The sequence below is a fragment of the Diorhabda carinulata genome, chromosome X, assembly GCF_026250575.1.
Source record: "Diorhabda carinulata isolate Delta chromosome X, icDioCari1.1, whole genome shotgun sequence".
Lineage (NCBI taxonomy): Eukaryota > Metazoa > Arthropoda > Insecta > Coleoptera > Chrysomelidae > Diorhabda > Diorhabda carinulata.
Genome location: NC_079472.1, coordinates 19,747,087 through 19,760,374, shown reverse-complemented (window position 1 = coordinate 19,760,374; position 13,288 = coordinate 19,747,087). Strand labels below are relative to the sequence as shown.

Here is a 13,288-nt window from a genome sequence, read left to right as displayed (position 1 = left end):
CATCCCTATACACTTATAGTAAGTTAGTTATTATTATTGAACTAGAAAAATGTTTCGTAGATGTAATTTATATGGCAGTACAATGTTTGCCGGGTCAGCTAGTAGTACTTATATATCTCAATTTGAATTGTTTAAGGATGTGGGATTTTATAAGAAAATAAAACTAAACTGACTCAAATCATTTATTAATTCGTTTTTTAAAAAAATAATATCACATTTCATTGTTCAGTATTTATAAATTCACAAATTACTTATACAGATTTTTATAATTCAGTCAACTGTATTTCATTCACGTTCTGGTGATTCTTTTGATTGATCCCATGGCTGCAATTCTCCTGAACCGATTGAACAATAAAGTATGGCACCAAATAAATAAACGCAACCAGCTATGCAGAAGACAATTCTCCATTGATCTACGTTTTCCTAAAACAAAAACATTATCGAATTCTTCTATAATATATTATAATGAAAAAGAAATTAATTGTGACGAATTTTTCACATATAATTGAAGAGTATTATCCATGCTCACCTCATCAGTTACAATGTATCCTGTTAGTATGGGACTAACTATTCCAGGAAGTGTCGCAATAGTATTCGATAATCCAACGATAATACCTGCGAATTGTGGGCTTAGATCCAAACTGTTAACACTAAAAAATATCATAATAGTTTATATATGAAGGATATTGAGTTGATGTTTATACCCTGAGGGCAACAGTCTTACAAAGCCGAGGGCCTTAAGCTTAAGCTTCGTAAGTACGGACCCTCGTAGTTACCCAAGGCTAAATTAGTAACCGTGGTGTATACAAATTTTAATTTCGTACCAGTTCATTTTGAATAATGAATATAAATATTCAATTAGATTTGCTTTTGTATTTCCGCCTACAACATTACCATTGACATTGTAATTATTTGTGTTTTTTTACAAAAAAATACGCTATTACTAGTGAGCTGGGGTTTCTAGCATTTAATTCCTGTATAGCTGTGTGTGCCGAAACGAAAGAAATTTTGGGCTATACAAGAAAAAACTTAATTAAATAAACCAAAATGTCATTCCTTTGCACAAATGACAATAATTCACGTGAATCGACGTCAATACATGTCATTTTTTATTTCTTAAACCCATTATTATGAGATTTGTCGAGAAATATTGAGGAAAAAATTATTAAATAAATTAAATTATTGATATTTTTCAATCAAATTTAGTGGAGTTTCACAATTCAATGTTTTCTACTAAAAATAATACTCACGAAAATCCTGCCATGGAAAATCCTCCAAAGCCCAGCGCTACTGTGAGACATAAAGTGGTAGTAACTGGTGATAACCAGTAAATTGATATTATAATGAATAAAAATTGAATACCAAAACCGAAGGCTACGAATGATTTTCGAATAAAACTGTTTGATAATTTATTTTTAGCTTGTATGTAATCTGATAAACGGCCAGCTAATTGCACCATTACTGTCACAGATAAATAAGGTAATGCCGATACCAGTCCTGACGAGCTCAAATCAAATTTTAAGATATCTAAAATTAATTGAAGAGCCTGTAGAATTATGACAATATATAATAAAAAATTTGATCACTTACATTTCATAAACTTCGGTATTTGGGTTAAAAGTGTGTAGAATCCCCAAAGCTCGCAAGAAACAGCTATATGTAGACCCCACGCTGGAACTGATGTTAAAATTGACCAAATCGGAACTTTTGTATTATTTTCCATCCGTGTTTCTTGAAGAGAAGACGTGATATAATGTAATTCTTCTTTAGATATTGTTTTATCGTCTGAAGGCGAGTCGACTACTAATAGTAGCCAAAATAAACACCATAAACAACCACACGCTCCTAAAATACAATGGTTCAATAATCATACACACAGATCTTCAACAGCGGTGCTGAATATGCAATTTGTTACGTGAGGTGCAGTGCTGAAAATTTGTAGAATTATCTAGGTTATGTTAGTTTGGTACCGTAGATTGGTCGTGGTTCACTCCTAGGCCTGAGACCCATTGTGTCCCCTTTTGTTTTACTCAATTTGGAAAATTAGTTAAGTTGATTTTTCCACTTTTTCTATTTCTTGTATTTTTTCTCGAAATTTAACGCAGTTACTCCGTCAAATCAGGACACCGGCAGAGCAGATACACTTCTATAGTCTTATGCCAACAATTTAGGATAACTAATGGTATTTTCAATTGAGTGTTTCTTGAATCTTATCTTTTTTGCGTTCTCCTCATTGTTCGTTGTTCAAATCCCTCGGGCTTCGTGTAATCACTTCTGTTTGATCGTATATCTTGATGTTAAGCTCTGATCGTCATGTCAAAGACATCATTGGAAGTCAATATCATTGCTAAATATTGTGCAAAAAAGTGACTTAGTGCAATCTGTATGCTATAATTTTGGGGGCCCTAAAATGTTCCATGACACCTTTGGGTAAACTCCAGAAGTCAATTAGAAAAACTTGTACTTCGTTTTACATGCATTTTTTTCAATGCAGAGCAATACTTCATGTGGCAAATTTTTATATTCAAATACAGTTTTTTGGAATTCATTGTCGTTTAGAAACGTTAACGTAATAAACACCTTAAAACCCCAGGTAATTTTTGTTTGAAATTTTTTCAACAAGTATTCTATAGAAATAAGAGGAATAATAAGTATATTTAGTCTCGTATATTTTATTAGTACATAGTACATAGAACGCTTGAAACTAGGTTAAGTTTGGAAATGTCAAAATAGCATATTGACACTAAAAAATACGATATTAACAATGAAAAATTCCTTCGCATTCTCATATTAGGTACGCTTATAGAATTTGGCCAATTTATTGATGTGTTGCCTTTCGAATTAATGACTAAACCATAGTCAAATAGATTCATCGGCAGACATAGATAAAGAAACCTAACCAGAAGCAGCGAACTACCAAAAAATCTCTTAAATAAGAACATAAAAAAATATTCAATGTATGATCTTACCAGTTACATAGAAAATACTCTCCCAACCAAATTTAGAAGCTAGTGCCGAAGACATAGGTAGACAAATTACTGTTCCCAGGTATGTTCCAGAAATGGATATAGTTAATAAGCGACATCTTTCTAGTGGTGGCGCCCAATTTCTCCACAAAATTAAAGTACTTGGAACTATAAAACCCTTAAATCGCAATTCAGATATTCAAATATACAGACCACAAAAATTATCGCATCACTGGTATTTTCGGATATTTTTAATACCTAATTTTAGTTTTTGGGACAATCTATATATGTATCAACTTAATATATATTAATGGTTTCTTATCATTATCATATCAAATATCTCAATTTCTTACAAATTTTTTTGGAAGCAAAATTGCTCGAGTAAATCATTTCTGTCCTGGAGATCGAGATTGAGATTGAGATTGAGATCGAGAACTTTTTAAGCAAATTGTGTTATTGTATAGTGAAAATTTAAATCTATTTTGTTAATAATGGATGTGCCTCAACGTTTAACAAGACATGTGACGAATGGTAGTAGATGATCGTTATTTGAGGTTAACGGCGTTAAGAATTAGGCATACCACCGCTCGAATGTTGCAAACAGATCTGTTGGCTGCTCGTAATGTCCGAATAAACCTACAAACAGTTAGAAATAGGCTAAGAGAAGATCGAGTAGCAAGATTGGAATTTGCTCGAGAACGCGCAAATTGAAATATTCAAGATTGATCCAATATTTTATTCACGGATGAACCAAGATTTTCTCTGTATTCATCAGATAGACGTATACCAGTATATATAGGCGACGTGGTGAACGGCACGATCTGGTTAATTTTTGTCAAACTGAAACCTTTGGTGGTGGCTCTATCATGGTTTGGGGAGGAATTTCTTTCGAGGGTCGCACGGAGTTAGTACCACTGAATGATGGAAGACTAAATGCTGACAGGTACATAACCAATAACCTAGAACCCCATGAAGTGACCTATATGCCTCATATCGATGACAACTATGTGCTAATGCACGATAATGTTCGTCCACACGCTGCTAGAGTGGTTCGGCAGTACTTAAAAGAGGTCGAAATACCACCCTGAATTGGCCTGCACGTAACCCGGACCTTAACCCAATAGAGAATGTCTGGGACCATCTAGGATGGCAAATTCAGCAACATCCGCCACCAATAAGAACACTAGATGATCTTCTTTTTAACTTCTGGGAAAACATGCCGCAGGGATACGTCCAGAACTTGTTTAGAAGCCTTCCAAGACGAATAGAAGCTGTAATTAGAGCGAGGAGCGGCAACACACGCTATTAGAAATTCATTGCCTGGTTTTAGTTCCAGCACCGTTCATTTTTTTGTATAGATGTTTTGTACAATGTTTTTGATATTTTCTATGTTTTGGTAAAACAAACTTTTTATCCTCTGTAGATTGGTGTTTTAATTCGTAATAATAGTAAAATTTTAAAAACAGGCAACACATTTAAAATATTTAAGAAATAATGAGTGATGCGATAATTTTTGTGGGGTTTTTATTAGCACAACCATATTAATGAATAATCAAAGCTATGAGTACATACCTCAAATAATCCTTCCAAAATTCTGACTATTATAAATAAATAAACATTAACTTGAGCTACAACTGGCGTGAGTAAAGTTAAAATTGATGCTAATCCGATTCCAGTAGCAATTATTATTCGACCACCATACTTAATTCCTAAGTATGCTCCAATTAGTTGAGTAAAGACGTATCCGTAAAAGAAAGAGCTTAAAAGATATCCTTGAACTTTACTATCCCAATCAAAATCTCTAACCTAAATATAATGAAAAATAAATTCGATAAAAAATCTACCAACGAAATAATTACTTGCTCAATAGTTCCGTTTGGTAATGTGACATTATAATATTGAGTCATTGCGACTATAGCTACACTCAGATTAACTCTTAAAAGATAAGTATTAATAAGTCCCAAGAAAACCATCAACGTTACAACATATCTTTTTGCCCTCCAAAACAACCATATTGGAGGACTGTGATTCGAACTGAAACAAAAATTATCAACATGATAATGATAGTAATATCCAAAATCTTCCCACCTCAAACTTTTACTTTCCTTCCGTGTTCGAGATATACAATGCGTTCCATATGTATGGAATAAATTCAATTTTAGCGTTATTATGTACTGTTTGAAAAAAACCTGAATCGGGCGATTTATATTCTTAAATTGACAATTTACAGAATATATTATCCCCCTCCAGCCCTTATTGGAAAGGGATTTCAGCCTTCTGTTCAACAATACACAATTTTTCCAAATTTGTTACAATTATAAATGAGAAAATTAATTTCTGAGATGTAAAATTTTGATAATGTCTTTATCACAAAACTTTACGAAGAATAAAGATAATAATGCTCACAATATTTAAAATGAATTTTTCAATGTACATTACAATCACATTAAATGTTCGAAATGACCACCATTCACTTCTTGATAATAACAAAGGCGATTTTGAATGAAATTCTCGTACATTTTATATGACCTCACCCTCAGAGGTTATTTTGTTAATTTCTTCCGTTATCCTAACTTTCAAATCAGCAATATTGTCTGGTTTAGTGAAATATACTTTAGAGTATAAATAACTCCATAATAAATGATTGAGAGGAGTCAAATCGGGGGATCTAGCCGGCTATTCGATCGTTCCACGTCTTCCAATTCATCCAAAAACCTCGCTTCTAGATGTACGTGCAAAATGCGGTGGAGCTCGTTTTGTTGGTAGTAAATAGATCGATCTATCTCATGTGGATGATTAACATAAAGAAAAAGTCTTTGTAATGTAAGCACTAAGAAGTTAATAAAAAAATCTAGATAAACCTCACTATTAACTGTGCCCTCAAATACATAAGGGCCAATAATTTCATTGTTAATGATACCAGCTTAACCGTTCACTTTTTTAGGATATTGAGTGTGAGTCTCGCACATCCAGTGAGGATTTTGTTTATGAACTGCAAAGCTGCGTTCATTCTGTACATCATCAACTCATAGAATTGTTGCCTTCCATCAGGATCATCTTCATTTAAGTCCTGAGCCCACTGAACATTTTAGGTGTGGTATTTTCTTCATGAGAAACTTAAAAATAGATGATCTACTTACATCATTGTTGCTGGCAAGTTACCGAGGATTTTCCTCAATATCTACATCTAACTTTTTTTCATCAGTGTTTATTATTAAAAATTTCCTCCTTTTGAGTTCTTGTTTTATCACCACAACCAATCATAATTGAAATGTCTATTCTTTAAGTCTCAGACAAACGAGCCATAATTAAATTTAATACGCGCACAAATATTGTTCTGACATCTTTTAGTAACTTTAAATACCTACATGACAACACCTTACTAGGTTCATATCAATTGTTTATTAGGATTTTTGACTAATATTTTAAAATCTTTAAAGATTTTCTTTGATGTTTAATAAAACATTCACGAAAGTATAAAGTATATTTTAATGAACCAGACAAATTGCTGATTTGAAAGTTAGGATAACGGAAAAAATTGACAAAATAACCCCTACATATGAACCACATTGTATACTAAAAGCTTGTCAACTGCAGAGAAAGTATGACAATTCTTAAGCATCTAACGAATGTCAACAAACTATTTATTCGCTTATTAAATATTGATTATACTCACCGAGTACTTTCATTCTCTGGTACTTTTTCGTCAGTATCAAATATTTGAAAAAGTTTTAACACCATATTTGAAAAATTACGCTTGGCAGTCTAAAGTTATTTGTTTACTAATTCGTATTAGTTTAACGCTGGAATTAACAGAAAGGGAATTTACGATAAGACAAAAAAATATAAATATTTATTATTTGGATACTTATTTATTATCATGAGTTTAATGTTCGGATTTATGAGACACAACAAATAGTTAAATATAACATTTGTCAAATAATCTCATGAAGCTCTTAATCTTCCATCAATAACAAAGAAGATGATCGAATTACCTTTGAAAGTTAATGATATGCAAGTAAATATATGTTTATTCAAATTTTTACTTACTTAGAGGATATAGATATAGACTGAAATAGAATGTTTCACACAACAAATTACATAAATTTTGACGCGACGACGAAAGAAATATCAACTCTAATTATATACGATATATATATGAGTATGTGATATGGATTAACTTCTTTACCGATTAGAATTGGTAGGAGAGATGGATAATGTATCGACCGACTTCGACCTACTTGGGTCTCATCAAGACCACCAGAGTTTCTAATCCGCTGTTTGGTACACACCTAACAGCAGATGATAGCTGGTGCCACTTCCACATCCTCTCACAATTTTTTATACATAGTATATCCACAATGTAAGTTTCGTTTTCATTCCTATAGCAGCACCACAACGATCGCTGTTCTAAGCATGCGTGGCAGTTTCTCTCACTCAATCAGAAGCCGTTTTCAGATCGATTCTACCGATGTGTTCTTTGTAATGCTCCTTAATAATATCTGCTTTTATTGAAAATCCCGCCGAAAGTTAAAACGAGTGAAATTTATCGAGATTTCCAGATAAAACGATATGAGTGATTTAATGATTAGAAGATGAGTCGAACAGATCAATGAAGAAAGTAATCAAAAGCATAATGAAGAACGATTTTGGTTACTGATAAACTAGTTCGTACAAATAAAAAAAAAGGTTTAGAAAAACCCTGAATTTATAATTAGTGTACTTGCTATGGAATTTCCGCGATCCTAAAATTCTTACTGAGCAACAAATTCTTACTGACATTGAAGATAGAGATGATTATCTTTCTCGCATATTCACTGAGGAGAAAACTTGAATATCTTATGCTAAGCTAAAGGCTAATCAATGGAATGAAGGTACTTGTAAACTCATTTGTGTAACTATCAAGAAATACAGAACAAGCTCCGTGGTTTACTGTCAAAAAGTATTTTTTTGTGTAAGAAATAAACGTTATCTTTGTCTGTATAAACCTTAGACAAAAATCCTGAATGAAAATCTGGTGATTCACATCCCATCACTGTTTTCTTTATCATGACAACCCGTCGTGCCTTAAGTCGCATTTGATTCGCGAATTTTTTGACGAAAAGGTTTCAATTTTGGCTCTCCTGGACAATGCGAAGGCCAGAACAAAGCAAACGAAACTCATTTCGAAAGAATTCTTACAAAAATGCTTCCAGTTATGGATTTAATATTGGGATAATTTGATTGCTTGTGCCCGATAATTATAGTTCAGACCATCGAGAACATCTATTCCTATAACCAAGTCCAAGCCAGAATTAATAACAAGTTGACAAATGCTGCACCTGTAAATAGCGGCATCAGACAAGGTGACTCATTAAACCCCTTTTTATTCAATATAATAATGGACGAAGTTATAAAAAAAGTACAAGGCAAAAGGTCTGGTACACAACAACTTAAAATACTTTGCTATGCGGAGGATGCCGTACTATTCGCTGAATCCAAGATTAGAATACATCTTCAACACATTAGGTAAACAGTACAATATGATAATTTCAGCTGAGAAAACAAAATACATGACAACGTCTAAGGGATCTATACGCTCCAAAATAGAAATTGATGGTCATGTAAAACAACAGTACTAAAATTTAGATATTTAGGAATAGACATAACGAGCTATGGAGATGTCGAGAATGAGGTGCGACAGCAGGTCGTCAAAACAAATAAAGAAGCAGGATGCCTCACAGGACTATTTGGAAACAAACATCTTACAAAAGAAACAAAAAGCAGAATATATAAAACAACAATTAGACCTATAATGACATTCACAGCAGAGACAATGCTCGATACAACTAAGACAAACTAAGACTACTAGAGACAACGGAAATTGAAGTACTCAGGAAAATAGCAGGGAAAACACTTTTAGACAGAGAAATAAGTGAAAACATAAGAAATACGTGCAAGGTAGAAAATGTAATTGACTGGGTACTGAAACGAAAACAAGAATGGAATAGTCACATTAGCAGAAGAAGTATTGGTCGACCGAGAAAGAGATGGTGAGACAATCTGGATCCAGGAGGCTGAAACTGAAGAAGAAACAGGTTTTAAACCTATCATACACGAGTGAACGATTGAAGAAGAAGATTGCTAGTGAAGGGAGGTACTAAGAAATAGATTGACTGTCAAGCTCACTCCACTTACCATACTAATTTCAAACTAACGTTTTTATAATTAAATAAGTAATAGCTGTTGTCCGCGGCTTTAATTGCACAGTTCTGTATAATCCTCAGAGTTAATAACATATAAATTACTAAGAGGTATTTGTAAGTTTATAAAAAATATGGTTCCCCGCTGCAACATTGAGAATTGAATTTTTCGAGATTCTTTTTTAACAAGCACTGATGTAATTAAAATAAAATTTATGTAAATTTCATGTTTTTTTTCTAAGTTTATGTCATTCATATCGTTATTGGAGTGTACTAGTGAAAAAGGCGTAAACGATTTGAGCTCTTACCATATTACATATGAGGGAATTTAATCAGAAATTTTGTCTGCCTATCCGTTCGTCTGACCTCCCGTATAAAAGTCACAACTCACAATACAAGTCGTAGAAAAATAATCAAATATTCTCATAAGCATATAAATCTGATAAAATTATAAATATTCTCCCTAGTAATTCCGGCTCTGAAAACCTCCTGTTTATGATCTGAAGTGGACTGAACAGAAAGAATTACCACATGACCATTTGACTACTTTCTGTTTTGAGATATTCAAGTCACGTTCTCCTTCACTTAACTTGGATAGATAAACCTGATAAGAACAATTCAAAAGATTGGTTTACAGTAATCCAGCTATATAAATAATTCAATTACTCACTAGCGAGATATTATAGATACAGTAATGAATTATGTCCAAGAAGAGAACAGAGAATTTGAACCAAAGACTTTGGAGATTACGAAGGACAATTTTATGGAAAATATTTTATATTGAAAAGTTTAAGTTTGTTTTGGACAGATTTCAAGAGAGATATTTTTGGAGACTGTTGGCTACTCTAAATGTAGAATAACGCGAATTCTCGAATAAGAATTTGATATCCAATTAACGGTTATCTTAAAGGAGATAGAAAGCCATTTGTCCCTTAGAATATTATAAGCAATAAATTGAATGATTTTTTAAATGATATTTAAGGAATTTTCATACACAACTTCATCCCCTTTCCACTCCTTTAATTTGTAACCACAACACTTCTCGTTCTAAAATCAACCCCCCTAACAGTGTAAATTCACAAACGTTCTTGAAATTGAGAGATTCCGTGGTAAAAGAAGCTTATAGTCTGAATTTTATTATTGCCGCTCTATTAGTATCGGCTATGCGATAGAAATCGGTCATTCAGTATGTCAAACATGTTGTTAGATATATTTAAAGTCTAAAATAATAATAATACTCACGTTTCTTACTTCAACTGCAATTCCAAAGACACTTGAACATTATATGCTTCAACTGGAACTGTCTGTCACTAATTCAAAAAATAGTAGATGAAATTTTGTTTTCAGATTTCGAAGCATCAAAGTGCCAGTTCAAACAATGAACTGGCACAAGTCTATAATTATTTATTTTATTATCTGTAAATATTTAATTAACGAGTGAAATGTTTTTATAATTATATTATAAAGACCTCATTACTTGGTGATATGATTGTTTGTAAAGAGGACAATCAACAAAAATATAAAAACAAATTTTTATAGGCCCAATATTTCCTTTTTTATCTATAATTCTCTTTGGTAGCTTCTGTTAAAGTCGATCCAAGAATAGAATGGAAAAGCATCTTCGACAGTGATTCACGTTACTTCATGTAAGCTCTAGTAGTGGCACAGATTTAACGTTTTCACAATAGCAATAACAAAAGAAAAGAAATTAATATACAGGGTGCTTCTCAATTCAGGAGGTGATTACTCATATGAAATTAAGATAGGTAAAGCTAGAAACTTGAAATTGTGTAATTTCCGTGTAGTCGCAAAAATTTAAATACCGGTATTCGTTCAATATACGGTGGTGAAATTAGCAACCATTACAATTTTTCATAACATAACATCATAACTCAATTTCGTTGTTTTATTTAAAAAAAATATTATTAGATTTCGTCACGGAATCAATAGCTGCAGAAAAAAAATACACAACATAGTTTATGATTTTTTCAATAAATTGAATAAAAAACTGTGAATATAAATGGTTGAAAGTAAGGATTGCTAATTTAGTTAGTCCTTTGCGAGTGTACAAAAATCACAGAATTTCAATTTTCTAGCATTACTGAAATTTTGGAATCACCACCTTTTAAGGGTGATATCTCGGGAAGGGGAGGGATGAGGAAATTTTGTCATAAGAAAGATCCATGTTAATTTCATCCGAGCAATTACCTCCTGAATTTAGTTTCATGAATTTAGAAACACTCTGCATATTAGGAACATCTAAAAAATAAATTCAGGAATATATTTATTGTTTTCAGTTTCAGCTAGTGTTTGTACATAGCCACCAAAATTTGTCCCAGCTGTGCTTCCAATGTTCAAAACATTATTTGAACTCATTTTTAGAGATGGCTGCAAGCTCCCGTCTCGTTCACTTTCATGCCACTTTTCATGCGTGGAAATAAGGAAAAGTCGTACGGAGCCAGGTCAGGCGAGTAAGGTGCGTTGGGCAGCGGAATCATGTTATTTTTAACCAAAAACAGGCAAACAGTGATGGCTGAGTGTGCAGGTCCGTTGTCATAGCGGAAAAACCAGTCACCTGCTTGCTTAGCCGACCTCAAAGATATTCCACTGATTTCAGTGTTCAGTTGATCAATTGTCTGTCGATGGCCTGTGCGCACAAGTTCTCGAATTCTTTAAACATTTTCATCAGTCGATGGAAATCCAGAGCGAGGTTTGTCATCAATCGACATGGCGCCATTTTTAAATCGAGGAAATCACTCATACAGTTGAGTTTTCCCCATAGCATCATCTTTGTAAGCAGTTTTCAGCATTAAAACAGTTTCTGCAGCGTTTTTACCGAGTAGAAAACAGCACTAGCAAAAACGGTCACTAGTGACGAACATAAGTGACAGGTCAACGGCCCGCGCGGCACTGAACTGGCGACGAGTACTGGCGAAATCAGTACTACAAAAGCTTCACTCATGGCAATACTATTCCGGTTACTTTTGGGTACCTCCTCGTATGTTACCAAACGCTCAGCCGTTGTAAACAATTTCTTGAGTTGCAGGAAAATATGAAATCATGGGACTGTAGAGTAGATGATTAAATTCCAACAGATCTTTACGTGCACGAAAATTGTCATGGAGGAGCACAACACCTACAGTAAGCATTCCAGGTATCTTATTATGAATGGCGCATTGCAGTTTCCATAGTGTTTTATGCAATGTACATTTAAGAACTTTATTCGAACCTCACAGACGACGGAGACGAAATGAGAGCAACCATTGTGAACTACTGATCCGAGACGAAACCTGTCCGGCTGGCATTTGATTTAGATTTAGATGTGTTACGGAAGTTCAATTTATACGACCAATTACGTTTACTTTAAAGAGTAAATCATTGGAAAACTCATTTTCTGGATGAATTCTTAATATAATTGTCCTCATTTCAAAATAATACAAGAATGTATTGAATACCAAAGTAACTTCTATCCTTAGGTAAGGAATATCCACAATTTGGAGATCGTACTATCTTCATAACACCATTGACCATTAATCTGACCATTTAAAAAAAATTCCTGCATTATTTATCAAAATATATGCTTGTTATATAATTCAAACTTAACCTAGATGTTATATAAATATACAAGTTTTGTGATTTGGCAACACTGATGTGAATATGTCAAAAATAACATTGCCATTATAAAATTTGACGCGAGTTGTCACATTAGTGCTATTTGAGTTGTTTACAGATACTTGAAACATCATCATGAAATCGCGAACATGACTTTCGAAATGGATTGAACCCCTCGCTTCAACTTTTGGTGATAAAGCACTGTGTTTCGCTGGTTTTCCGATTTCAATCGTGGTCGAACTTCGCTACAGGATGAATCTACGTGAAAGTCGTCTAAAATCGGCTGTGATCAAAAATAAATTGCGAGGTGATGCGTTCAAATCACGTGTTTTGGAGGTATCTCAATCGAAATGGAAAAAATATTTCGACAATTGATTTAAACTCATGCAAAAATTTATTTATCTTAATAGAGAATAATTAGAAAACCCGTAAGCCATATCCAATTATAAATATTTGTTTTTAATTGTCTATTTCAAAACTACGTACTATAATAGAAATGAAAAACAAAGTGTAAGTTGAGGTGTACTC

General features: G+C 33.2%; 1 protein-coding gene across 1 annotated transcript; it reads right to left on the bottom strand.

The window, feature by feature from the left end:
- Nucleotides 1-169: 169 nt before the first annotated feature.
- On the bottom strand, nt 170-7,315 carry LOC130901294 (sialin-like). Its single transcript, XM_057812527.1, has 9 exons — nt 7,017-7,315; nt 6,643-6,769; nt 4,826-5,000; nt 4,539-4,772; nt 2,970-3,144; nt 1,591-1,845; nt 1,251-1,527; nt 530-650; nt 170-423 (listed from the first exon to the last, which is right to left on the bottom strand). Exons 2-9 carry the CDS (start codon nt 6,705-6,707, stop codon nt 286-288), a joined length of 1,440 nt encoding a protein of 479 aa, XP_057668510.1. The 5' UTR covers nt 6,708-6,769; nt 7,017-7,315; the 3' UTR covers nt 170-285.
- Nucleotides 7,316-13,288: the final 5,973 nt, after the last annotated feature.

Excerpts from the sequence above, each read along its gene's own strand:
- LOC130901294 (XM_057812527.1), bottom strand. The coding sequence starts at position 6,707 with ATGGTGTTAAAACTTTTTCAAATATTTGATACTGACGAAAAAGTACCA. Across the intron at positions 5,001-6,642 it reads CCAGAGAATGAAAGTACTCG|TTCGAATCACAGTCCTCCAA; the intron begins GTGAGTATAATC and ends TTTTTGTTTCAG. Across the intron at positions 1,528-1,590 it reads AATACCGAAGTTTATGAAAT|ATATCTTAAAATTTGATTTG; the intron begins GTAAGTGATCAA and ends AATTAATTTTAG.